Genomic DNA, 24432 nt, shown 5'->3' with positions numbered 1-24432 from the left:
GATCCAAGGTATGGAGGTTCGATTCCTGGTGGAGACATGAGACACACCATTTTGTCGACAGCTACAGTGTGACCGAACGAACACAATAGTATAAGCCATTTAAGGCTTTCCCCTTAATAAGGGGACATGGTAAGCCCTATATATTTCCCATGTATTTTGGGGCATGGTGTGCTGCAATTTTCTCAGTAACTAGTAGATAGTGGCAAGATATATTTATATCATTTTATTCAGCACCTTATCTTCTAGCTTAAACTAATGTTTTTTGCACGCCCATATCGTTGGTGTAGTAAATTGCCATTTATCGGACTCTGTGCACAGAAATCTTTTTTTGTCGTTTCGAGAAAGCTGAGTTTGAATTAAACAGAATCTTCAATCTCAAGATTCGATCGGAACAAGACGGGAACAGTTTGGATTGCTGCCAGAGGGCTTTTTCTTTCAGTTAATGTGAGGAAAATTTCGTCTTTTTTTTCCGTTCTTTTCCGGGGAAAAAAAACATTGTAAACGTTCATAAACGTGGGTATGCGTCACTGACGGCTTTTGCTTTCAGATCGCTTTTTGAGTTTGATATAAAATGCACAGGATGAAGTGGGATATTGAAAAGATGCGGAAAAGAATACTTTCATGTTTAGAAAAAACAAAATTTAGTTTCTGCATTTCTGAAAGACTGACGAAACAGACTAAAGCAATTTAATCAGCGCTTAACAAACTCGAAAGTAACACACATGACTGAAGCATATTGAGCAATCTGTTCGAGGATATTCAAACTCATTGAAACTCGTCGGTTGGGATCATGGTACAGTAAAACCTCGTTCATTCGAACTTACGGTTAATTCGAATTGACGCTCGGGTCCCGGCATGGCCCTATGTATTTCAATAGGAGAAAACGCCCGATAATTCGAACATGCCAGTATCCACAACGGTTAATTCGAACTAGAAGCCCGTGGCTCACACAGCTCCTCGCAGACAGAAGTCTGCCCATACCGTGTACAATACGCAGAAAGATTACTAAAAACGCAAAAAAAAAACAATCTTTCAAATCTGCCTGCGCGCGCGAGACGAGGTGCGCACTCGACAGTCACAGCGAGCATTCCGGTGCATGCCGTAGCAGGTTTTCGCTGCCGGGTGCCGCCAGGCTCCATCACACCAACGGTCCGGCACAAGCCATTGCAGGTTTTGGCTGCACTGCGGTTGCTGGGTGCGCTTTTGACAAGCCTTTTTTCTTTTTGTCCTGCGGTCATGTTGTGTGCTCAACGCAGTTGTCGGTGTCGTGCATTTGTTCGTGCCGCGGTGGTCCAAGTTTTACCGTTTTCGTTGCCTCACCGCTTTGCCAGCGACGACTCATCGTTTGTGACAGCCATGGCAAACCGCGGTAAATACACGGTAAAGGACCTCAAGACGAAAATGGAGATTTTGAGTGAGGTGGAACGTGGTGTCCTATCCAAGACTGATATAGCCAAAAAGTACGACATCAAGAAGAGCACGCTGTCAACGTATCTCAGGAACAAGGAATCAATCAGTGCTGCCTTTCGTAAAGACGTTATGGAGCCCTCTCGCAAAAGGCTACGGACGTCGGCCCATCCCGAAGTGGAGAGTGCCGTAATGGCATGGACAAAAGAAGTTCGCAGCCGAAACATTCCGTTAAGCGGGCTCATAATTGCTGCGAAGGCTGCAGTCTTTGCCAGCCAAATGGGCATCAGCGAGTTCGGCGCGTCGGAAGGCTGGCTGTCGCGTTTTAAGGCTCGTCACGGGCTGACATTTAGAAACGTTTATGGGGAGTCAGCTGAAGTCGACAAGGAAACGTGTGAACAGTGGGTCTCCAGTGAACTGAAGGAACTCCTTGCTGATTATGCGCTCAGCGTTGTATTTAATGCTAACGAGACGGCGCTGTATTTCAAATTGCTCCCCAACAAGACCGTCACTTACAAAGGCGACACTTGTGCTGGCGGAAAGAGAAGCAAAGAAAGAATCACCGTCATGATGTGCGCAAATGCGACGGGCACGGAACGGTGCCGCTTGCTGGTGATCGGCAAGGCAGAGAAGCCTCGCTGTTTTAAAGGCATCAAGACGCTTCCTGTTGATTACACCGCAAACAAAAAGTCGTGGATGACACGGGAAATTTTCACAGACTGGCTGGGCAAGCTAGACAGGAAATTCGCTGCACAAAACAGGAATGTTCTCATGTTCGTGGACAACTGTACAGCTCATTGTGACGTGAGTGGACTGACAGCAATCCGCTTGGCATTTTTGCCTAAAAACACGACTTCTGTGCTCCAGCCTATGGATCTTGGAGTGATTCAGAACTTAAAAACGCTACACAGGTGCCACCTCCTAGAGAGACTTCTTCTTTGTTTGGACAGTGGCAAGTCGTACGACATCGATTTGCTTGGAGCTGTCCACATGCTGGCATCATCGTGGAGTACCGTCAAGCCGGAAACTATCAAAAATTGTTTCCGCAAGTGTGGCTTCGGTGACGCCCCAGAAGCATGCAGCGCGGAGGTAGCGGAGGGATGACTCCGTCGTTCTCGACCGTGGCTACGCGGCTTTGTCGGAGGGTGTCCCCTTTGAAGCCTACGTTGACGTTGACAACGGTGTGGAGACGTCTGGGCCCTTGAGTGATGAGGATATAATCGCTGCTGCATGTGCTCCACAGGGCTCACGGGTGGTGAACACGGCTGAAAGCGATGAAGAGTCCGACAAAGGCAACGATCCGGTGCCACCCCCTAGTGCATGTGAAGTGGCGTCGGCGCTCGATCTCGCTGCACGATACTTCTCCGCCGATGAGAATACGGGTCCTGCGCTGGAACTCTTGGGCAAGCTGCAGTCGATGCTTGTGGAGTCGCGGCACAAGAAACGCAAGGAAACGCACATTACCTATTATTTTTCCGTGTAAATAAACATGTTTTGAAGCTCTCTACTCACACGAATACATTCCGGTTCTTGTTTGCGGCGCATGACTGACCAATCGATTAGTCCCGTTCATTCGCCGTTGCGCCTCGATTGCACAAATTATCGGAATCGCCCTCCGTAAACGTGTAGTAGCGCCTAGCCCTCTTTACTCATGGTAATGAGTCAACATGTGGGCTCGGCCAGCACGGTGGGCCACAATGGCACTCATTCCAGTGCCCGACTGTTAATTCGAACTCCGCTTAATTTGAACAATTTTCTCTGCCCCTTCGAGTTTGAATTAACGAGCTTTTACTGTATATAGCAATATAGTCGCCGACCGATATTTCGGACGCCCAATTTTCTGGACCTGCCTGACTTTTTCTTTTGATTCGCGACTCAAGGGTTACCGAAAACACAAACAACGCCGGTGCCATTTGCTTTTCTGGCTGCTGCCATTTTGATTTTCTGCAACCTCGAACCCACGTGTCATATCGTCAGCTGATCATGCCATCGAAACCTCGCATACCTGGTCTAGCCTCGATAGCAGGCACCGGTTGCTGCACCGTCCCGCTAGCATGGAGGAAGGAAAAACATGCCCGCCAGTGCCAGCTCTGCTGTGCTGCCGTTGTGCACAGTCGTCAGTCGCCGCTGTCGCCATTCACAGGTCTGTTGTGCTGTTTACACCGCCGCGTCAACTACCGGGCACTAATGCCGGGTGTTATCCGGACACTCAAGCACCTCTATCGGTCACGCGTGCTTAGTTGTTGTAGTTGTATGGACAGCGGCAAAACCTACAGCGTCGACTTATCTGCACTTGGCATGCTTTCCGATGCATGGAAAGCGGTGACTGAGGAAACACTGCGGAATTGCTTCCATCACGCTGGTTTCAAGAGCGAAGTGCTGTAGCGCCACTGAATCCCATCAGCCGTCTTCATCTGTTGACCTCATCGAGCACTTGTGCGTTGCAGGGGCCGTTCCCAAGGAAGTGACGCTGGAGCAGTTTGCTAATTCTGACGTCGAGATCGAGCTCTGCGCAGAACTCACCGACGCCGAAATTGTTCGCCAGGTGCTTGAAAGTAACAACTCGGGCTCAGACAGTGTGAAGCCAGAGGCTGTGCTGCTAACTAGCAGTAGGCAGCACAGCCAACTGCTAGTTGGCTGTGCTGCTCTGATGGTGCTCTGATATTGCTTTTGGCTGTGTACAGCGAGAACGTCAACCTTGCCGACGTTCAAGCCGACTTGCTTGTACGGCAATGTAGCACCTCACAGCGGCATATTGACCACTTTTTCAAGCCGCTCGTTAAATGAAATTACTTTTTTTGCGTGAAATTTTTTTTCTGGACTGCCCGATTTTCCGGATGCTATCTTGGCCCCTTGAGGGTCCGAAAAATCGGCCTGCAACTGTACTTATGATGCCGTGTTGAGGTGTCGAGGTTCCTCCCTGAGGTTAGGTATGCAGTTAAGTGAACTAACATTCTGATGGATTTAACGAATAGCACTACACCAGCAGGCTCGGCTTGTTGCATATGCTAGTATGCCATAGCCATAAATGGCAAGTGCAACGAAACCGTGGCAGGAGCTGCCAACTTGGGTATCTTGTTTCACATGGGACGGTTATGTCAGAATCAGACTGCCAGGACCTTGGTATTCACATCACCCCTATAGGCCGCTAAGCCACGTTCATATGGCTTGGTTAAAGCGGGTCTTTACATGTGGGCTGGTAGCCTACACTATGGCGTCATACCCTAAAGGTAGAGCCTAAGGGCAACACTCCTTTTAGGACCATTTTATTTATTTATGGGCGGATTTGCACCAGATTTGCACCACTGTTGCATTTTCTTGTGCTCATTCCAAAACTGCAAGCTTTTTTTACCTAGTACAGGTAGTTTGAAATATATTAAGGAAAACTGATCTTTTGTTTGGAGGAAGCATGGTTAGTAAACATCAGACCTTGAGGAGAAGATTTTGATCTTTAAATAATCTAAAATCACAAAGGACTGCAATAAAGCATAAATAAGCATTCTAGGATGATTTGGAAGAAAGTTGTTGCCTGTCAAACTTGCCAAAGAAAAAGCTCATTTTGATGACTGGGACAAATGATTTATTTTGATAATTTTGATAAACAATGGTTAAAAAGTAGTGTTACTGCAGAAAGTATGATTTTATCTTTCTGGCAAAAAAAAAAGGAATTATAGCGATACTGCCATAGAAGCAAATGGCGCCAGGCCTCAAGCAGTTGACGCCGGCAGCCAACCAAGTGGGCTTTTGGGTCACATGTTTTCGGAGCCCAATAGCAGCGTGTTTAGCGTAATTTCGCCCATTTGTTTTCTGCTTTGGGTGTTCATTTGGTCACAGACTCCAATCGTGATGTGGGGACAGCCTGAATCATGATCGTTTGAACGAGACCAAAATGATGCTGGTGGAGCGCATATTTTTTAATCTGTGGCCGATCGAAACTCTGCGTGATTTGACCTCAATTTGAAGGGCCAAGCATTCAGATTCGCAACATTAAAACGCTGTAACATGCGAAAAAGGTGGTATTTTTTAACCAAAATTTGCAGATAGTTGCGCGGCGCGTGCAGCACAAGAGACGGTGACGTGCCAGTCATGCGGCTCCACAGACTGCTTACGATGCGTACAGCGCGACTAGTGGTCGCGAAGTCTACGATGTGCGGCCCGTGCATGCCCGCCGTGGTGTGCGCCACAGACTACTACTCACGGCTACGCGCCGCTGCAAACCTTTTGCGGCGTGGAAAACGATCGCGATGCCGGCAATGTGGGATTCGCCCGCCTCCTCGTACTTCTAGTGGTGAATACAGCATGACTGTAGATGGTGACATGTGGGCCGCACGGTGTCGCGAACTGATCACGGATTGCAGAGCCAGCGATGTCCAGTTCGTGCGCACCCGCCGCGTACGTTGCCGCCAGCTACGGTGGTTACGACGTCTGCGGTTTGTAGGCCACGCGCCGCTGAAAGCTTTTCGCGGTGTGAGCCCGACAGAAAATCACGTCAGCGAGGTGCGGACTACACGTCACTGCAGACTGCTCATGATGCGTACATACAGCGCGGCTGGCGATCGCAGAGTCAACGATGTGTGGGCGATGCGTAGTGCTCAAGGTTGCGGTTACAGTTCGCGCGTTCGTACGATCCGTTGTGGCGCGGGATAGTGTTCGGACCGTCCGAAATTTTGCACATTGTACACAATGCACTCTGGCCGGGGAATTTCATGAATTCGTATCATCCTGAAATTCGTATCAACTGGATTCGCATCATCGAGATTTTACTTATCTCCTCATGCCAGCGTTGAAACTGCGTTGAAGGTTGTGGCTATCTGAATGCCTAGCCGAACTGAAAAGGAGTTTGTTGTCGTGACAGGGGACTTTAAAGACAAGAAGTTCATTCAAGCTGCAGAGGAGCGGTTTCTACTCGAGATGAGCCAGCAACCAACCTCAAAACGCCACACGTTGGGGAAGCAGTTTAGACTTGGTTGTACACAGAGCCTCGGCAGGTACAGTCCACGCCGTCAGCTGAGTGGAAACCAAGTCCCACTACATCACTGATCATCGCAGCGTCATCATTGGTATCAAAAATGAAAGCCTAGTTATCTGAACAGTTCGTCTTGTCTGTAATATAGAATTAAACCAAATGCTTGACCACGAGCATAGCCATGCAGCCGTTGCTTTCGCAAGAGCTAAACCAGCACAGCCAACTTTTTAAAACCTGTTAATAACCGATATTCATGTAACCTATGAACATTTAGAGCACGGTATTGAGAAGATAGCTGTGCTGAGGATATGATAAATATGAGATGTTTTGATATTGCATATTGCATTTTTGATATTGCATTTTTCTGAGCACTGATGATTTGTTAATATACCAGTCAAGTGTACTTCCACATATAAGGGGTCAGTAGATAATGTTCCACTGCTCGATAGTTGGATGAGGGACAGCTTTCATATCTTTATTGCGTTGACAGGCCCAGACTATTCGATAGAAGTTTAAGGTTCTCCACAGTGGAGGCAATTTTGTTATGTATGACGTTGGTAGGATGGAGTGGAGTCTTGTAGGGCAAAACAAAGTGATAACATTTGTGGCCCAGCGGATAGTGTTGTCACGGAAGCTTGTAATGTTGTGTAATAGCCCAGCCTGTTATTTCTTGTATGTTGGTATGAGAACTGGGCAGGTGATTTGCTCAAAGCAGCTGGTTTGGCTGGAATTGGAATTGAATCAAGGGGCACATTGGCCTAACAGTTTTTCGCTTTCATACAATTGATAAACAATGTTTCTAAGTGCTAGTTAGTGGTCATGGTAGTACTAGTCTATTTTCACTCCCGCCGCTTAGGGCGCTCGACTACTCTGCACAATAGTGCGGGATCGAATCCCGACTGTGGTGGATGTTTTTCAAGTGGAGGTGAAAAGCAAGGCGCCCGTGTGCTGTGCAATTCCGGAGCCATCTACTGCGGCATCTCTCATCGCCTCTCGGTTGCTGTGGGACGTTAAACCCCTTAGCCAAACCAAACTAATGTACTTTTAGTGTACACTTTTCCTCGCACCTTTCTTTCTTCAGCCAGTTTGCGATGGCAGTGCGGTACACATTTGTAAAATTCTTTTGCCCCCTGGTCGATAAAAAGGCATGCTGTGTTTTCTGTTGGCTTGCCGCCGTGCTTTAAATTAAAAGTTTTCTCATATCTCCCACTGCAAACAGATGCTTCGCCCGAGGCTCCTGTGGGGACCAGCAGCACCGGAATGCTGCAGAACCATCTCTCGGGCAGGATGGATTGGGCTTCGAGCAACTCTGCAACCACCACACCCGAAGGAGCTGATCAGAGCCGTAGCGTGCGTAACCGACGCTCAGCTCGAGCTTCCCAGCCCACCATACCTGAGGAAGCTGCTCAGAATAGCGGCATTCGCTACCCACCTGAAGTTTCCGATCTCTTCCCGCCGGTGAGAGAGATCAAAGAGGTCACTGGGGTGGCAGGCGGCATTGGCATTGTGAGAGGAATAGAGCGCCCTTAGCCAGGGACAAAAGGGAAGGCACTTTAAGGATTGGTGCCGACTTTCAATCAGTTTTATTGCTGGAACCATGAAATATTTAGGTCGATGCTTAAACTTAACCTTAAAGGGGCAGGACACTGGATTTTAGGTCTCGAATTTTTTTTGGCACAATGGAAAAAATGTCTAAAATGTTCGATTTCGTAACGGTTTTGGTAGAAACACTGTAGAAATTTTTACCTAGAATTTTTCGATCAGTGCATCCAATCGCTTTATGTAGTCCGATGCTGGAAACCATGAACCGCGACCATGATGACTACGGGTGGTCCACAAAAAAGACGTACCGAAAACAAATATATATTTCACTCTCCAGGCAGTAATGAGACATTTTTGCTTAGAGTAACATCCTTTTCAATTTCACACACAGATGTTATGGCACAGTAACGCACACCTTGTCGACGAAAGTTTTAGTGGGCACTACCACTGGCACCGAGGCATTCTATACAGATCTCTACAGTTGCCAAAGTAGTCAGGACCGTAATGAGATTGACTGTTTTCCCCTAAAGCCAGACGTTCCACCAGTGACAAAGGACGAGGTCAAGAAAGTATTAGAAACTATGAAAAGGGGGAAATCAGCTGGAGAAGATCAGATAACTACAGATTTGTTGAAGGACAGGGGGGGATCTTGCTAGAAAAACTGGCCACCCTGTATACGCAGTGCCTGGTGTCATCGACGGTACCGGAGCCATGGAAGAATGCAAATATTATCCTCATTCATAAGAAAGGGGACTCTAAGGACCTTAAAAATTAGACCAATCAGCTTACTGTCTGTTACGTATAAGGTATTTACTAAGGTAATCGCTAATAGAATCAGGAGAACCTTAGACTGCAATCAACCAAAGGAGCAAGCAGGTTTTCGGGAATGGTACTCTACTATCTATCATATTCATACCATCAACCAGGGGATAGAAAAATGCTCAGGATATAATCAGCCCTTATTCATAGCATTCATTGATTACGAAAAAGCATTTGACTCAGTTGAAACCTCGGCGGTGATGCAGGCATTGCGAAATCAGGGGATAGACAAGCCGTACATGAAAGTGCTGGAAGATATATATAGTGGCTGCACAGCAACCATGGTTCTGCATAAAGTAACAAAATTCCCATAAAGAAAGGTGTTAGGCAAGGAGACACAATCTCCCCAGTACTATTCACAGCTTGCTTAGAGGAAGTATTCAGAGACTTGGAATGGGAGCAGTTAGGGATAAGGGTAGATGGAGAATACCTCAGTAATCTGCGATTTGCTGATGACATTGCCTTACTAAGCAACTCGGGGGATGAACTGCAAATAATGATTGATGACCTAGAGAGGAAAAGTAGAAAGGTAGGCTTGAAAATCAATATGCAGAAGACCAAGGTAATGTTCAACAGCCTCGGGAAGGAACAGCAGTTTGCATTAGGTAGCGAAGTACTGGAGATAGTAAGTGAATATGTCTTCTTAGGACAGGTAGTAACCGCAGATCCGGACCATGAAAGGGAAATAACAAGAAGAATAAGACTGGGATGGAGCGCATTTGGCAAGCACTCGCAGATTATGACAAGCAGCTTACCGGTATCGCTCAAGAGGAAAGTATACAACAGGTCATCTTACCTGTACTCACCTATGGGGCTGAAACGTGGAAGCTAACCAAGAGGGTTCTAACGTGGAGGCTAACCAAGAAGGTTCTACTTAAGTTGAGGACAACTCGGAGGGCTATGGAACGAAAAATGGTAGGGGTAACATTAAGAGATAGGAAGCGTGCAGAGTGGGTCAGAGAAATAACTCAAGTTACCGACATTCTAGCAGAAATTAAGAAGAAGAAATGGACATGGGCAGGACACGTAGTGCGAAGAGAGGATAACCGATGGTCGCTTAGGGTAACAAACTGGATTCCAAGGGAAGGAAAGCGTAGCAGGGGGCGGCAGAAAGTTAGGTGGGCGGATGAGATTAAGAAGTTCACAGGGGTCAAGTGGATGCAGCTAGCACAAAACCGAGTTAAGTGGAGAAATATGGGAGAGGCCTTTGCCCTGCAGTGGGTATAGTCGGGCTGATGATGATGATGACTACGCCACCGTGACCACCGCTTCATTCCTGTAATTCCAAACACTGTTGCGCCATCTAGTGGCAAAACCTGAAAGCATCCTCTCGTGATGCGAAAGGAGGGGTGGTTTTTATTTTAAAACGCGCTGGAGAGAGCGCAAAATATAATAAATTGTGACAAGCACTCCTAGAAGAAAAAAGAACAATGTGCAGTTACAAAAATCGGCGATATTTTGCTGACAACTAGTCACGTGGGGTACTACGGTGGAAGTAATAGGGTTCCTCCGCTAGATAGCGCCTCAGTTGCTTCTATGCGATTTTCAATGGCAAATTAAAATTGTAAAGCCTCTTTTCTTTGATATTATAGTGCTCGATCTATACTATATGAGGAGAGATCTTTTCATCTCCACCATAATCTCATGACATATTTTGGCCAATGTTCTGCCCCTTTAAGAGTAGACTCAATAAGACTTACCCTTTCATTCTGTAATGTTTTGAAATTTTTCTTGTTGAATTTATTAGTTTTAAAAATTATCGTTGCTGCATTGTCGGCACATTCTGAATAGAGTCAAGCCTCAATGTAACTTTCTTCGATGTAAAGAAATCTTTGATGTAACGAGGTATTTTGGTTTTCACAACTTCGTGCTCACAGAACACCCTGTATTTTTAGCATCAGTGCAGTCGAACATGGATATATCGAACTTGAAGGGGATCGCGAAGTAGTTTGGCATATCGACAACTCGATATGCAGAAATTTGGCTCGCAATCATGAAAAACGATACCGTATTTGTTGCGTAATCAACCCACTCACATAATGAACCCACCCTCCACTTTTGCCACCGAGAATGAAAAAAAAAAAACGTTAGTCGGTGTCACGTCCCCCATTTCGGCTGTCGCATTCAAAGCTCAAGATGCTGCGCAGCGATAACGTCATGGTGCGTTTATGTTACGACTTTAGCTCCTGCTGTGGCGAGGAGCGAACTTGGCAGCATGCCTGTGGTGGCTTGATTGTACAAGCCTGGATAGCACTTGGGGCAGGCGGCATCCACTGTCACAAAATCATTGGAATGTGTGATAGCTCTAAATGCCGTTCAAAGCGAACAACGCTAAAAGCCGGTGTCATGATCGCATCTGACCACATGCTTTCTTTGATTCATAGACGCAAGGATGGACGAGTCTCGCAAAAAAAAAAACTGCCGCTTCTTAACGCTGCAGCCACCATAGCTAACACGACGCACGTTGCATGTGACCCATCGCAGACAGAGTTCACAACACACCGTAGAAAGCGTCAGACATTCTGTTTGCCACGGGCTGAACTGGCTTGTCCGTGCATGCGTATTGCGTGCTGCTGTGAACGAAGACCGGGAAAGAGAGAGGAAGGAGAAAGCTCGGCAGAACAATGGGCACACCCTTGCGCTTCGCTCTATCGCATTGCTTCCCCTCCCCCGGACACCACGGCTGCATTAGCTATATCTGCTCCGTACCGGCCGTTGCCAAACCAGTTCCCTCTCGTTCCTTTATGCACATGACTTGCAAACGTCGCGTGCTGCCACAGGGCAATCACTGCAGATACACGCCCCTTTGAGGAAAGGGCGTGGCACTGCTCTCGACCAGTCATCGCCGAACCGGTTCTATCTCTCCTTCCTTCCGCGCGTGGCTTGAAAACGTCACGCAGCAAATGGCCGAAGGTGATATATCAATATCGGTATATATCGATATATCGAGGGTGAGTTCGATATATCGAACGACCATTGTAATTGGAGCTTGGTATGTGATGCAGTTTTCTATACTTTCTCGCAGGCTATTCAGGGGGATATGCCGTGATTTCATCTGTATGACGAAATAAATGTTACTGCACATTAATCGTAGCGAAAGTTCATTGCTGCTTCGGAATGAACCAGCAGAAAAATTGGGCTACGAGCAAGAAAGGTTGAGTGGAGCCTGTGCCGAAGCACGCACCGGAGCGCATGCGTGAAGGTGCACCGCCCGGAAGACAGATGAAGAGTGCGTAGTGGCGGAGCTCACCGCGTGCTGTGCTCCATCTGGGGCAGTGCGGGTGAGGTTCACGAACATACAGTTGAATCCCGCCACAACGAATACCGCCACAACGAAATTTCCGCGACAACGAATAATTTTTTATTCCCCGCGAGTATCCTATAAGAATTAATGGCCTAAATTTCTCTGCACAACGAACCATTTTTGCAGAGCGTTTCCGCTTCAACGAAATTTTCGCGTTCAAAATCGAAACCGAAACTAGTTTTATTGGCGAGAAGTCCAAGTCAAATCCAAAGCCACATTAAGCATGAAATCACGTGATTGCAGTTCCGCCATTTTGGCTTTGTGTCGTGGTCGCGTTGTTCACTCGCTGCCTTTCTCTTCGACAACGACGAGTTTTCATCCGCAGGACACGATGGCAACGCAAGTGAAAAAACGCAAAACTCTTTCCCTTGAGCAAAAAGCTCAAATAATCGCCCAAGCAGAAAGCGGAAGGAAGAAAGCGGCAATTGCTGAAGACTTCGGAATTCCTGCAAGTTCGCTGTCAACGATTCTAGGCAATAAGGACAGCGTGAGAATGGCACTTGCTTCAGGCACATCCTCGAAGCACAAAAAGGTGACGCGGCCCCTCCATGAAGAGTTGGACAAAGCAGTGCATGCGTGGTTTGTGGAAGCACGAGCCAGCAACGTCCCCCTGTCCGGAAGCATCGTCCAGCAGAAAGACTTGAACTATGCATGCCTACTTGGCATTGATGATTTTAAAGCCAGCATTGGCTGGCTAAACCGTTTCAAGGCCCGCCATAACATCGTTGGAAAAGTGTTGTGCGGCGAGTCAATGTCAGCAGACGTGGACGGAGCAGCTGCTTGGAAGGCGAGTAACATGGCCGGAATTTTAAGCAACTTCGCGCCTGCAGACATTTACAACGCCGACGAGACCGGGCTATTCTACGAGATGTTGCCGGCTAGGACGCTCGACTTCAAGGGGCAGCGCTGTCACGGCGGCAAACACAGCAAAAAACGCATCACAGTGCTGCTTTGCACAAACATGGATGGCTCGGACAAGCGTCCGCCGTTAGTCATAGGCAAAAGTGCCAAGCCGCGCTGTTTTAAGGGAACTCGTAGCCTACCTGTGCAGTACAAGGCGAACAACAAGTCATGGATGACCCGCGCTATTTTCACCGAGTGGATGATGGCATTCGACCGCGACATGAAGCGGCAGGGCCGTAAAGTTTGCTTGCTTTTGGACAATTGTTCAGCGCATCACTCCGACGAAGTCAAGCTCACTAACACGGAGCTGAGGTTTTTCCCTCCCAGTTGCACGTCTGTCTTACAGCCTCTCGATCAGGGCGTGATTCTTAGCCTGAAGTGCGCTTACCGCGGGAGGTTAATTCAGCGGCTGCTTTTTAACACTGAAACCGGCCGAGACACGAAGGTGGACTTGTACGTGGCGCTGCAGATTATGTCTGCTGCCTGGAGCACACTGGGGCGCTCAGTAATTGTGAACTGTTTCAGGCACGCCGGATTTGCCGAAGGTCGACCCGTACCCTCTGCTGGCCTAACACCAGGCGTTACAGACGACGACGAAGAGGCGTCACCGGCTCCGGGGATCGCGGCCGCCTGGAAAACGCTGGGAGAAATAGGAACCGTGCCGCCTAATCTCGAGCTCGACGAATACATCGGCGCTGACGCTTGTGTTGTTGTTCACGAAGATGTGAGTGATGAGCAGATCATAAAAGCTGCCCGGAATGATAAGGACTCTTCCGGTGAAGAAGACGACGACGTACAGGAAGCGCCGGCTGCGGCAACCGCCGTACAGGTGATGGAAGCTTTTGATGTCATCAGGAATTTCGTTGCTGTCCGAGACGACGATGTTGCAATGGGTTTGCTGACTGAGTGCGAAAATCGCGTGACGGCGTTGCTCGCCGTGAAGCGTAAGCAAACCAAGCTTACAGATTTTTGGCATTAAACGCCTTTGCTGCTGCTTGGGCAATTCTTTCTGCGTTTCACGTCAAATTTTTGCGATAACGAAGTTCCGCGAGAACGAATTTTTTTTCGTGCACCGTGAATTTCGTTATAGCGGGATTCAACTGTAGTAGTTTTGGGGGACACCACTAGGCAGTATGAGGGTCCGCGCAACACACAGCAAATGAAACCAGACGCACCACTGGCAGAATGTCGCAGTTGGTTGTAATCCTGCCCGAAACGGGCACCGAGTGCAGTCTGGTGCCTGTACTCAAAGGGACCTGCGCTGCGATTATCGCATTTGCCCGTAAAGCTCGGCAAAATAAAAAAACTGGAAGGGTAAACCCACACCCATCCGCCTAACAACCTCATTTTTCACTCGGATGCTGTGTGCACACGCAAACAGAAGTGCTAGCTGCGCAAAGCTGTAATCATCCTGAAATGCGTTTCAGTTCATTAGCTGCGTATAGGGCACCGCTTTCACTGTCGCTGATTTGGAGAAAGCAAGGCAAAAAAGCTGTCATGGGCTTTCGCCACCGGCCTTCATTTCCCTGGCTCCCGCACTACTGCAGCTGAACACAATGTCGAATCGGTGGCGTAATCGGGAACCTGAGGTTCAGGTAGGTGGCGATGATGGTGAAACAAATATTTAAGTCCGTGTCATCCCATTTCGCATATAATGCCCAATTCCGCCACAATTCGAGGCTTTTCGTCTGGACGTTCTGCGTAATATTCTGGAGGTTCTCGTATGCAAGATGACAAATTTTCATTTGGCGCAATTTCAGTTTAAAGAAGTAAACGGCAGACTTTACAGAATTCATTTTGTTGACGTTTAACTGTACATGTAACTAAGTCGTATATACCACAACGCGCTCATTAACTGTTTCTCTTAACAGGCTTGCACCGACGACACTTTGTGGCCTTGGCGTTGTGGGCCTGCCTGGCAGGCACAGGGCCTGGGTTCAAACCCCAGTGGCGACAAATTTATTCTGTTGAATCGTGTATTGTTTCCCGACACATTTTCCTCAATTCTGTGTTACGGCGATGCCTTTTTAACCGAACAAGCTCTGTACATGCCAAATGGGTAAGGCTCCAAGCAGCAAAAACGAAGCTATTGAAATGAATCGCACTCTTTATTAATGCAAACATGACAACTGCATTATAGTTTCATTCCAGCTAAACACTTAATTCCTTCCCAATTCCTGTTCACCTAAAAAAAAAACTGTGCAGTAGTGGCAGGAAAAATGTTTACTGCCGAGGATGACTATTGGAGTCAAACAGGAACGAGATCATCTTTGGCAGAAATCTGCCTCGTTCGGTTCTTGAAACAAGGGGGAAAACGCCAACTAAAAATTTATTGTTTCAGGACCAACTCGGTCCCTTCGTCAGGGGAGACTGGTGTGTGAACCACGAGCAGCACGCAGCGGCCTTCGCTTCTCCTTTCCCAACATGTGGCGCAGTCCATTGCTGTATGCAGAGGATAGCATTCCTGGATTCTGATTCACTGTCCCAGTGAATAAGAGAGTAAGTCGGAATCTCGGAAGCTAGGAATGCCATCCTGCGCATACGCCAATGGACTAGGCACATTTTGAGAAAGGAGAAGCGAAGGACTGATGTTTTGAGCTGGCTCTCACATCAGTCGCCCCCTGATGAAGGGACAGAGCTGGTCCCAAAACGTTTGTTTAGAATAAATCTTTTGTTGGTGCTGGTGTTTCTCTCTCTTTTCAGCAACCCAACCAGGCAGATTTCCGCGAAAGATTTTCTCGTTCTTTTTTGACTCTGATGGCTAACCTGGTCGGACAACTATGGTGCACTTACAGTTGTCTGGAGATTAGCTTTTTTTTTTTGCCTGTGTAAAGAATGGGCTCTTCTGTTGCGGGGCAGAGGTGGAAATCTAGAGCGAGTGGTACAAATATTCGGGGTGGAACTGGCTGGTTCAGGAGAAGAATTTGGAAGAGCCGCTACCCGCCCGCATTTTCATTAACTGTGCGCTGCGGTTGTGGATCATGTGTGCAGGAGGACCTGGTGAGTAGACTGGAGGACTTTATGACTGACCGGGCGCGCCACCTGGACGCCCACATGCGGCACATGCACATTCAGCTGATCCTCATGCACAACAGGTTTGCGGTAAGAGATATGCAAGGTGTAGCGTGTACAAGGTGTGTGTGTGTGTGTGTGTGTGTGTGTGTGTGTGTGTGTGTGTGTGTGTGTGTGTGTGTGTGTGTGTAAGGTTTAGCAGACTACATTTTCTTTTTCTTTTTTTTTGCTTGAAGTGCCTGCAGATAGTGGTTTGTAGTCTGAAAGAAAGGAAATGTTTTCTGCGACCTTAATTTAAACCTGCAGAGGGCAGGCAGGTTATCCCTGAAAATGAAATTATTTGATTGGAAATTGCTTGATGAAATAATCTGTAGTTCAAAGTTGTAGAAAAAAAAAAACTGTGCTATGTTTACAGTTTACAGAAAATATGTTTACAGTTTTGGTTTTATTGGTTGGAGGCTAAGTAACATAATAAGATGCGTAAGAATGAGCTTTTTGGTGCAAGTACCGAGCTCGTTAGCAGTTTCTGCAGCTTCCCGTTGGGGGTTTTCTATTTTGCGGCGGCACAACTGCTTAGAAGAATTTACTAGCACCATGTCAATATCACCAGTTTTGGTTAAGGCAAAATATCGTGGAGAAGAACTAGTACACAGCAATGATTAAGACTAGTTTGCCTTAAGCAAAGAAAGCACTGCAGGTATGGAAATTACAGGCTGTCATGAAAGAGAACCAATTGCTCCAAAACAGCTCCTGCCACGAAAAAATGCCCTCGCACTTGACACTCGAGTGGCAGGCATTAGAAAGCACCTCGTATGGAGCTTCGACAGGTTGAGGTAGACACAAAAAAATACCACAGTCCACCACTAGTTTCACGGGTTAGTGCCTTTTTTTCAACAGTACCTCCTCTAAGTGAGCACTGAGCTCTCATTCTGCAGCAGTGGCTGCTTCAGTTTTCACAGCACCCTTCACAAATTTATCAAATGCATTGAGATGTTAGGTGAAGATTGTTTGTACAGCCCTGGCCTTTCGTTTTGGCTTCTGGGTCAGTTGCTTCTATGGGGGCATGAAGGGACAGCTTTTGGAGGAATAAAAAAAAACCATTGGCCATGTCATGTTTTCTTTGTCCGCTCTGAATAATGTTGCATTTGAAGCGCGGGTTAAACGTGGCCAAGCGTGCCTCCTTGTTCTCCGCCTACAGGATAAACCTTGAATTTACAGGATGCACTCCAGTGCTGAGTGAAATTTGAAAGTGCAGTCTTGAGCAATATGACGGGGAATATTCTTGATACTATTTCGCTACTGAATATGAGGACGACCATCAGATACTATGCATTCAGCTGGAAAACTGGTTAAAGAGCTGAAAAAAACTGCTTGTCGCAAATTATTATGGAGTAGGGAAGACATGAATGTTGATACATTGTGCCCTCTCATATTGCTCATGACTGCACCATTAGAGTTCGCGAGATAGTGCGGCATTCTGAAAGAAATGAGGGGTATTTGAGCAGAGTGACGGATATGTTTCCGCACTGATAACAGTGGCTTCAATGAATGGCTTTATCATTTCTGTATATTGAGAATCCTTTCCCCTCCTATGAACTGAGTCCATCAGTGCTGTTGTCTGAAGTAGCAAGATCCACAGTGACTGCCTCCTTAGCTTCAAGAGTCAAGATAACATCTGGCTGTTCCATGTATAGTTTCTACATTTTTCACCAGACAGAGATGTTTCCATTCTTTTTTTTTTGTTCATTCCTCTTCCCATTTTTGTGCTGATAAACTGTGCTTTCAATGATTGGTGCAACAGCTGCGTCTATTGTGCCATTTTTGATACAGTTGCATATTTCTGCGCCATAAGTATGGAATGTATTAAAAGTTGCGCCACGTTGCGCCAAATTGCCCTGACTATAGCTGCCAAAGACAGTAGAAAGTCAAGCTTGTGTGTCAGACGACGTGATGCACCACGCAGCAGAGTAGGTGATGACACATAGGAGAGGCACACAACCATACAGCCTGGGAGATATTTTTAGCTGGTGATGATGGCATTAGCACGTCTTCTGTTCTTCCATCGAAGAAAGAGATATACTTTTTAGATCATTGGGAGGACCTTCAAAGATGAATTGGTGTGTGTGCTTAGAAGTGGAGGAGGAAGAGGATGTTGGTGTTCAAATAATCAGTTGTCAGTGCAGCATCGTTCTTGTTTATGTTTGTGTGTGTGTGTGGTTGTGTGCACTAAATTTGGCGAAAGAGCCACGTTGGCTACCTGCAGCCTTGCCTTTGGCCAATCCAATCCAGTCTTACATCAAAGGCCATACCATGTGCATGCTTGTCGATGCCGAGTGACTGTCTGCTGCCAGAATTGTCGGTTTATTCATTTGAAAGGCTGTAGTCCAAGCAGCAGAGCAGGCGCTCATTGTTTGCCTTATTTTTACTAGTACGGTCATGTCTTAAGCGCTGCATGCTTTTAATGCATGTGTCGCGTGTCTTTTATGTGTGTCTGCTTTTCGAAATTTCCGCTATCCTGTTGAGTCATTCATTTATCGCGTAGTTGTTTATGCTATCTCCTCGATAGACTTGCATTCCCGTCACTATACAGCGTAGCGTGATTATTATAGTATCTGTTTGTGCGCGAACTACATAACTAATATCCCGAGTCATCAGCTGCCCATAGAAAGTGAAAGTCATGGGACAAAGATCTGCTTGCCAGTTTTGTTTGCTTACAATTCTCCTTGTTATCTTCTTTCAGCATTCACCCCTTCACCTTTTGGTCGCTGACCTTTTTTTTTTTCTTTCTTTTCTATTGCGTATATAATCTGCGCCAGGTTTCGTGCCGTCGCATATCCTCGGCGGACGCCGTGCTTGACCTTGAGCCGCAGCTGCGTCGACACTTGAACCGCGCCGCAAGGGAAGGGGTGATGGCTCATGCACGTTCACACACAGTTTTCAAGCGTCCGCTCTCCATGCTGACGCACCGCTCATTCCCGTTCTCACACACTTCGCACTAATGTGCTGTGCGATGTCAGTATGTCAGTGCACGTTAAAGAAACCCAGGTGGTCGAAATTTCCGGAGTCCTCCACTGTGGCGTCTCTCATAGCCTGAATTGCTTAGGGATGTTAAACCCAAGAAACCAAACCAAAACCATTGTTTTTTATTTGGTTCTTGAAGTTTGAAAAATGAACCACCACTGAGCTCACCCAACAGCGCCAGCTCATTTTGCGCGCATTGGAGGCCGCAGAGTCCCAAGGGATCCTTGCTGACCTTCTCCAAGCAGTGCAACCAGTCTTTTGGCTGGTTCCCCTTCTTTGGGAGTAAATAGAGCTTATCATCATCCTCATCATCCGTGATTTTATGTTTTATTGCAATAGCATGTTTTGCAGTAAAAGATGCTTATTTACTATTACTAACATAATTATTAATCAGCTGCAGTCCGGGTTCTTAAAGAAGTCAAGTGTGAGGATGAGTGACCGTTGGTTGATTTCCTTTGATTCACATTTGGATGGCTTAATTTTCAAATAGGTCCTTTATTTATGCAGATATTAAGGTTTCTGCCTATTTAATGTCACCAGAATTTGAATTTGTGCTCCAGAGTGTAGTTTTTCTTTTCTGTCACTGCTTCAAAAATGGATTTTACTTCTCGAAAATTAAAATTTTCCTACTCCAAAAAATGATCCGGATCCTACTCTTCAGCTGTTGCTCCCCTGATAATGGCCAACAATTTGCCTAGCTTTTTTGTACAGACGGTGGATGGACGGCATCGTAATCTTGTATCATTTAGGATTAGGCGCAGGGTGTCGCTCCACGGGAGCCTTCTCAGTGGGCAGGATGTTGCGTCTACAATCTGTCACTGTCACCGCATGCTTTTCACAATTGTTGGGTATCCCCCACTATATTCGCATCACATTCAGCATAGTGGCTGGTAACTATATTTTGTGTTAAGCGTGAACCGCTTTATTTCAAAAATTGTGAGTGAGGTAACGGCAAGTGAAGCTCTCAACTTTCGGTTGCTCTCGATGTCCACTCGTTCCTGGCAAGGGCAACAGACGTGGTTCCCCGATAAGCGTTGCTCAGTTTTGTTTTCGCCTTCCGCATATTGTACATGTGCGGAACAAGTACGTACAAAATGTTTGTGTGCGGTGGTAGGCTATGACAACGGCTTCTTCGCGTGCACAAAGTCTGTCATAGTCTGCTATCTTTTCCTGGTACCCCTACAGCGATCCATCGACACTCTTTCATCAAGGCCACCTTTGAAATAGTTGGCAAGCCGTGTTGTCATACCTGTAGATGTTCGAAACACTGAGCTGCGCGTCGCTTACTATGCCTTGGATGGTGCTATCTTTGCAGTCAAAGTATTTCCAAATAGTACTCTTTCCTTTTCAATTCGGTGTCGTCTCCATGCTGTTCGCCTGCTTCGCGGACAGCTCTCCACAAGCTTGCTCCGCCATGGCACGAATTACCAAGTCAGACGTGGAATCGCAGGTTAGCTGGATTCAACGCAGATAAGCTCCACTTCTGTGGTAGCATGGCCAACATTGGGCATGGTGCTGTCATGTTGCTCTGGATAAGCCGTGGCCTTTCAGACCAAATGAAAGCTAGTGCTTGCAGTGAAATAGTTGGTCGATTACATTATTTGGCACAAGCTGAATACTGTATTTCTTAAAAATAATAAAAATAAAATTAATTTGAACCTTACAATTTCAACTTTTCATACACCCCTAGAAATAGTCGGTTGATTACGTTATTCGGCTCAAGATGAATGCTTGTTTTTTTAAATGACTACAAATAATAAAAATATACTGTATTTACTCGAAAGTTTTTTTTTCATGATTTTTGGTTCTTATAGTCTACCCTCGCATTATAATCAAATACTGCGATTTAGTTGGCTAAAGCAGCACCAGGGTGCAGCCGTATTAAATCCGCCACCACTCAGTTTTGGTTTCCGCGGTTTTACAATATAATGTTAGCAACATGGGTAGCAGAAAAGCCAAATCCCAATCCATCCAAACGTTGCGCTTTTTCTCATGGGCTCAGAATCACGTTGTCCCCTTGATCAAGCGCTTGTCACATCTTTCGCAGTGGATTAGCATGGTTACTTCTGTTACCGCATTTCGCACGATGGCAATGCGCTTTGCACGATATGACGCTGGCCTCAAAAAGGCTATTGTGATAGCAGAAGGAAGGCAGCTTGACGGCTAGACGTTACTAATCTGCCTATGTGGGGGCGGATGTAGCGGGAGGTGATTTTTAAATGTTGGCCTGGCCGCAAAGGCTTCTGAATCGTCTGGGAGGACGAGAGTGAAAAGGAAGACTGGGTTTCCGACAACTCTGCCTCTGATAACGATGATGAAGAGTGTTTTTGATTAGACTGCAATGGCCTAATGGCCTTTAAAGGTACTTTTTCAAGCGCTTATCTCGCGTTACATTCGTGGTTTATTTCTTCTCACTGGGCAGTATGGAAAGTCGGTCCTCATGTTACATTATTTGCGGTCGCGTTAAATTCGAGTAAACACGGGACTGTTGAAATCTGAAAATTTCAAACTGTTTATAAACCCCTAACCTAACCTAAGAAATTGTCTATGAGGTTGAGTTATGTTCCCTAGTAGCTTTTAAATAGAAATTGCACCTTTCATTAGGAAAGATGGCAACAACAGTAATGACGTATGAGTGCCTCTTTGGAGCAGGTTCCTGCCATACCATTAACTGCCACATTTTTGTATATAACTCAGAATTTCCATGAATGCAATGTATACCATGTCAGGGCACGCAAAATGGCTATTACGTCAGCTGCAAGGCCGTCTGCTTGTCTCCTGCCCGACTACTCTCTCCAACTGTAAAGCCTGCAGTACGCAAGCGAAGATGCCACCACAGTCTTTATATCGAGCATTTTCTTTTGAAACTAAGCGGTGCATGGCCGCTACACTGAAAGTGCAGTCACATCAGTCTGATCTCGATCGGCAGGACCAATGGCAAATGCAGTTTCTACATTGCCTTCGCAGGCAGCACGAACCATCCGCCAAATATTGGTTATGTGTTGGCAATGTCCGGCCCAGCATAGAACCAGTGCATAGTCATTGCAATACCAATATATTGGGCCAATGTATTCCAACCGGCACAGATCATTGGGCCAATATATTGTTACCATGATTATAATATCTGGTCCAACATAGGACCAGTTCATTGCCAACACGGCACCAGTATTGTGCCAATGAGTGTGCTGCCTGGGTTCATCCTTGTCACACTAAGCTGACAAGTGCCTTCCTGTCTGTGCCAGCCAATTGACACCATGCTGCAGTGGCTCCGCAGACTAGTCCAAGATAGTTACTATATAGGCAGAGCCCTTATGGTAACTCTAGTCCAAGAAGGATGGGCAGCATGTGGAGTCATTTTACTATTTCGCGAGCGCTTGATCGATGCATAGAGAGTCGTAATCCTTCTGTGAAAATATTTGTGATTTTGTCACCAGCAATGCTGCATCGCATCTGCGCTGTAATACCATCGACCGAGAATCCATTTGGCGAATTCAGGCTGTGCAGCGAGCAGTTTTATATGTTGCTGTCCTGGGGAGTGCCGTGGCTAAAGGGAAGGTCATCAGCACATGTTTTTTGTGCATCAATTAGATGGGAAAGTCCGGGGGTATTATTCCAGCAGCCTGAAAAGAAAATTGCTTTTTGTGCAATAACTGTGGTTTGACAACCCAGTGTCAGTGTTGGTCACGTGCAGCATTTTCAGGGAGACATTCTCTTTCGTCTAGTTGAGGACTCAGTGCCATTATTGCTTTATTGTCCTTAAATTATGCCTTGTTGTAACCTGAGAATGGGAATAACAAGCTACTTGCTAACTCGAAATGAGGTCATTGTCTTTTTGGTCACGTTGCTTGCCAAGCTAGTGACAAATATGAATCCTGTCTCGGGCGTGTTTCTTTGAATGGTTGAACTGAACGTTTGCCCTAAGAAAAATTATTGTGGATGATGCTCGCAAAGTTATCACAATGCACTTCAGCAGATACTGTTTATATCCCGATGGAAACACTGCGGGAAAACTGAGCTTGCAATAGCAACTGCGCAAGAACACGTGGAAAGCAGCCGACGCGGCCAACTGCAAATCTGCCATTATCAATGTGGCCAACGCCATCCAGGCTCCACTAGCTTCAGGAAATTTTTCTAGCCAGGAAACTGTACGATCTAGAAATCCTTTAATATTTTTCAAAGTATGTTTTTGCTATTGAATAGACACGGATTGTAGTGTAGTAAGTTTTATTCAAGTTGAGGCCCAGAACCTTTATTTTTGCAAATAAAATTTGGTGAGTCATAAAACTGTTTAATGAAGTGGATTGTTAATTATTAAAGCATGTGTTTAGTTCACTTTGATGTATTGTGTGAAAGTTTAACCTTATAATTTATAGACCAAATGGATCTGAACAATCAAGAAGTTAAGATCATGTGTCTTATGGTTGTGTAAGAATTAATTGTCAGTCGTGTTTTTGTTGTACATTCTCTTTGCAGGATGACATGCAGAACATGTTGCAAGAAATCTTTGATGAAGTCCTGGCTCTGCGAGCCGAGATAAGAGAGCTACGGGGCGACCTCTAGCTTGCAGCATACCTTGTATATAACTAGTTTTTATTTTTTATATTCTTTTTTTGCATAACTGGTGATTTATTTGAATAACGTGTGTGTTTGTCTTGTGTATTAAATCCTCTGTACATATGCATTTATTTATTCATATTTCATTTTATGTGCATAAAGTTTTGAGAGTAATCTATTTTTTTAACTTCAAAGTTTAAAGTTTTCAGAGTAATCTATTTTTTAACTTCAAACAAAACAAATGTGTTTTTATGGTGCATTTAATGTCTCGAAAATAAAAGACGTTGCAGTTTCTTTTGTGTTGTGTGGGTAGTATTTAGTGTAATCACTGGGAGCCTTATTTTAATTGCTGACTGGGCAGCCTGTATTGGCCTACCTTAACATTCAGATGCCATCCGTGCGGAGGGAGTTCAAGCCTTGCACAGTGTAAGGTTCTAAGGTTTTTTGAGGACTAGATAGGGCTGTGACCACTGAAATTATTATTTGGAAGGTCTGTCTCATGTCCACTAGCTCTGAGCAATGTATGGGAAATGCTGCGAGCTGCATTAGTAAGGCAAGAGCCTTTCTCGACTCATCAGTGTATTGCGCAGAAAGAGACTCCCCACGGAATGCGCGACCAGCAAGCCAGGAACTTTAATTCCACTGGGAATCAACACCTACCCCTCTGATCAGCCAAACTACATCATGCCGGGCCCCTGAGAAACTAGCATTACTGCAGTCTCCATTTCAAATGACGAGAAAGGAGGGATCGTGCGAAGGCCAGAATGTTCAAATTATTCTGAACGAACACGTTGACATGGAAGTTTACTCAAGGGAAGATTCTGCTGCCTCGGGCAGTGGTATGCATTGGGTGTTGCTTCACGCAGCATCTCCAGTACTGTACTGATTTCAATTGACAGAGTTT

The 24432-nt window shown here is 46.1% G+C and overlaps 1 protein-coding gene across 1 annotated transcript in view; it reads left to right on the top strand.

Moving 5' to 3' along the window:
* LOC146178802 (uncharacterized) overlaps window positions 1-23805 on the top strand; it is a 71249-nt gene extending 47444 nt beyond the window's left edge. Inside the window, exons 13-15 of the mRNA XM_084578558.1 lie at window positions 7593-7831; window positions 15933-16043; window positions 23448-23805. Of these exons, the coding sequence (XP_084434684.1) occupies window positions 7593-7831; window positions 15933-16043; window positions 23448-23534 (437 nt within the window). The 3' untranslated portion in view covers window positions 23535-23805. The remainder of the gene's footprint in view (window positions 1-7592; window positions 7832-15932; window positions 16044-23447) is intronic.
* Window positions 23806-24432: the final 627 nt, after the last annotated feature.

The sequence above is a fragment of the Amblyomma maculatum genome, chromosome 9, assembly GCF_055883805.1.
Source record: "Amblyomma maculatum isolate TAMU_Amacu chromosome 9, ASM5588380v1, whole genome shotgun sequence".
NCBI classification, from domain to species: Eukaryota; Metazoa; Arthropoda; class Arachnida; order Ixodida; family Ixodidae; genus Amblyomma; species Amblyomma maculatum.
The sequence above is the reverse complement of the archived record's forward strand: the minus strand, read 5'-3'. Positions and strand labels throughout refer to the sequence as shown.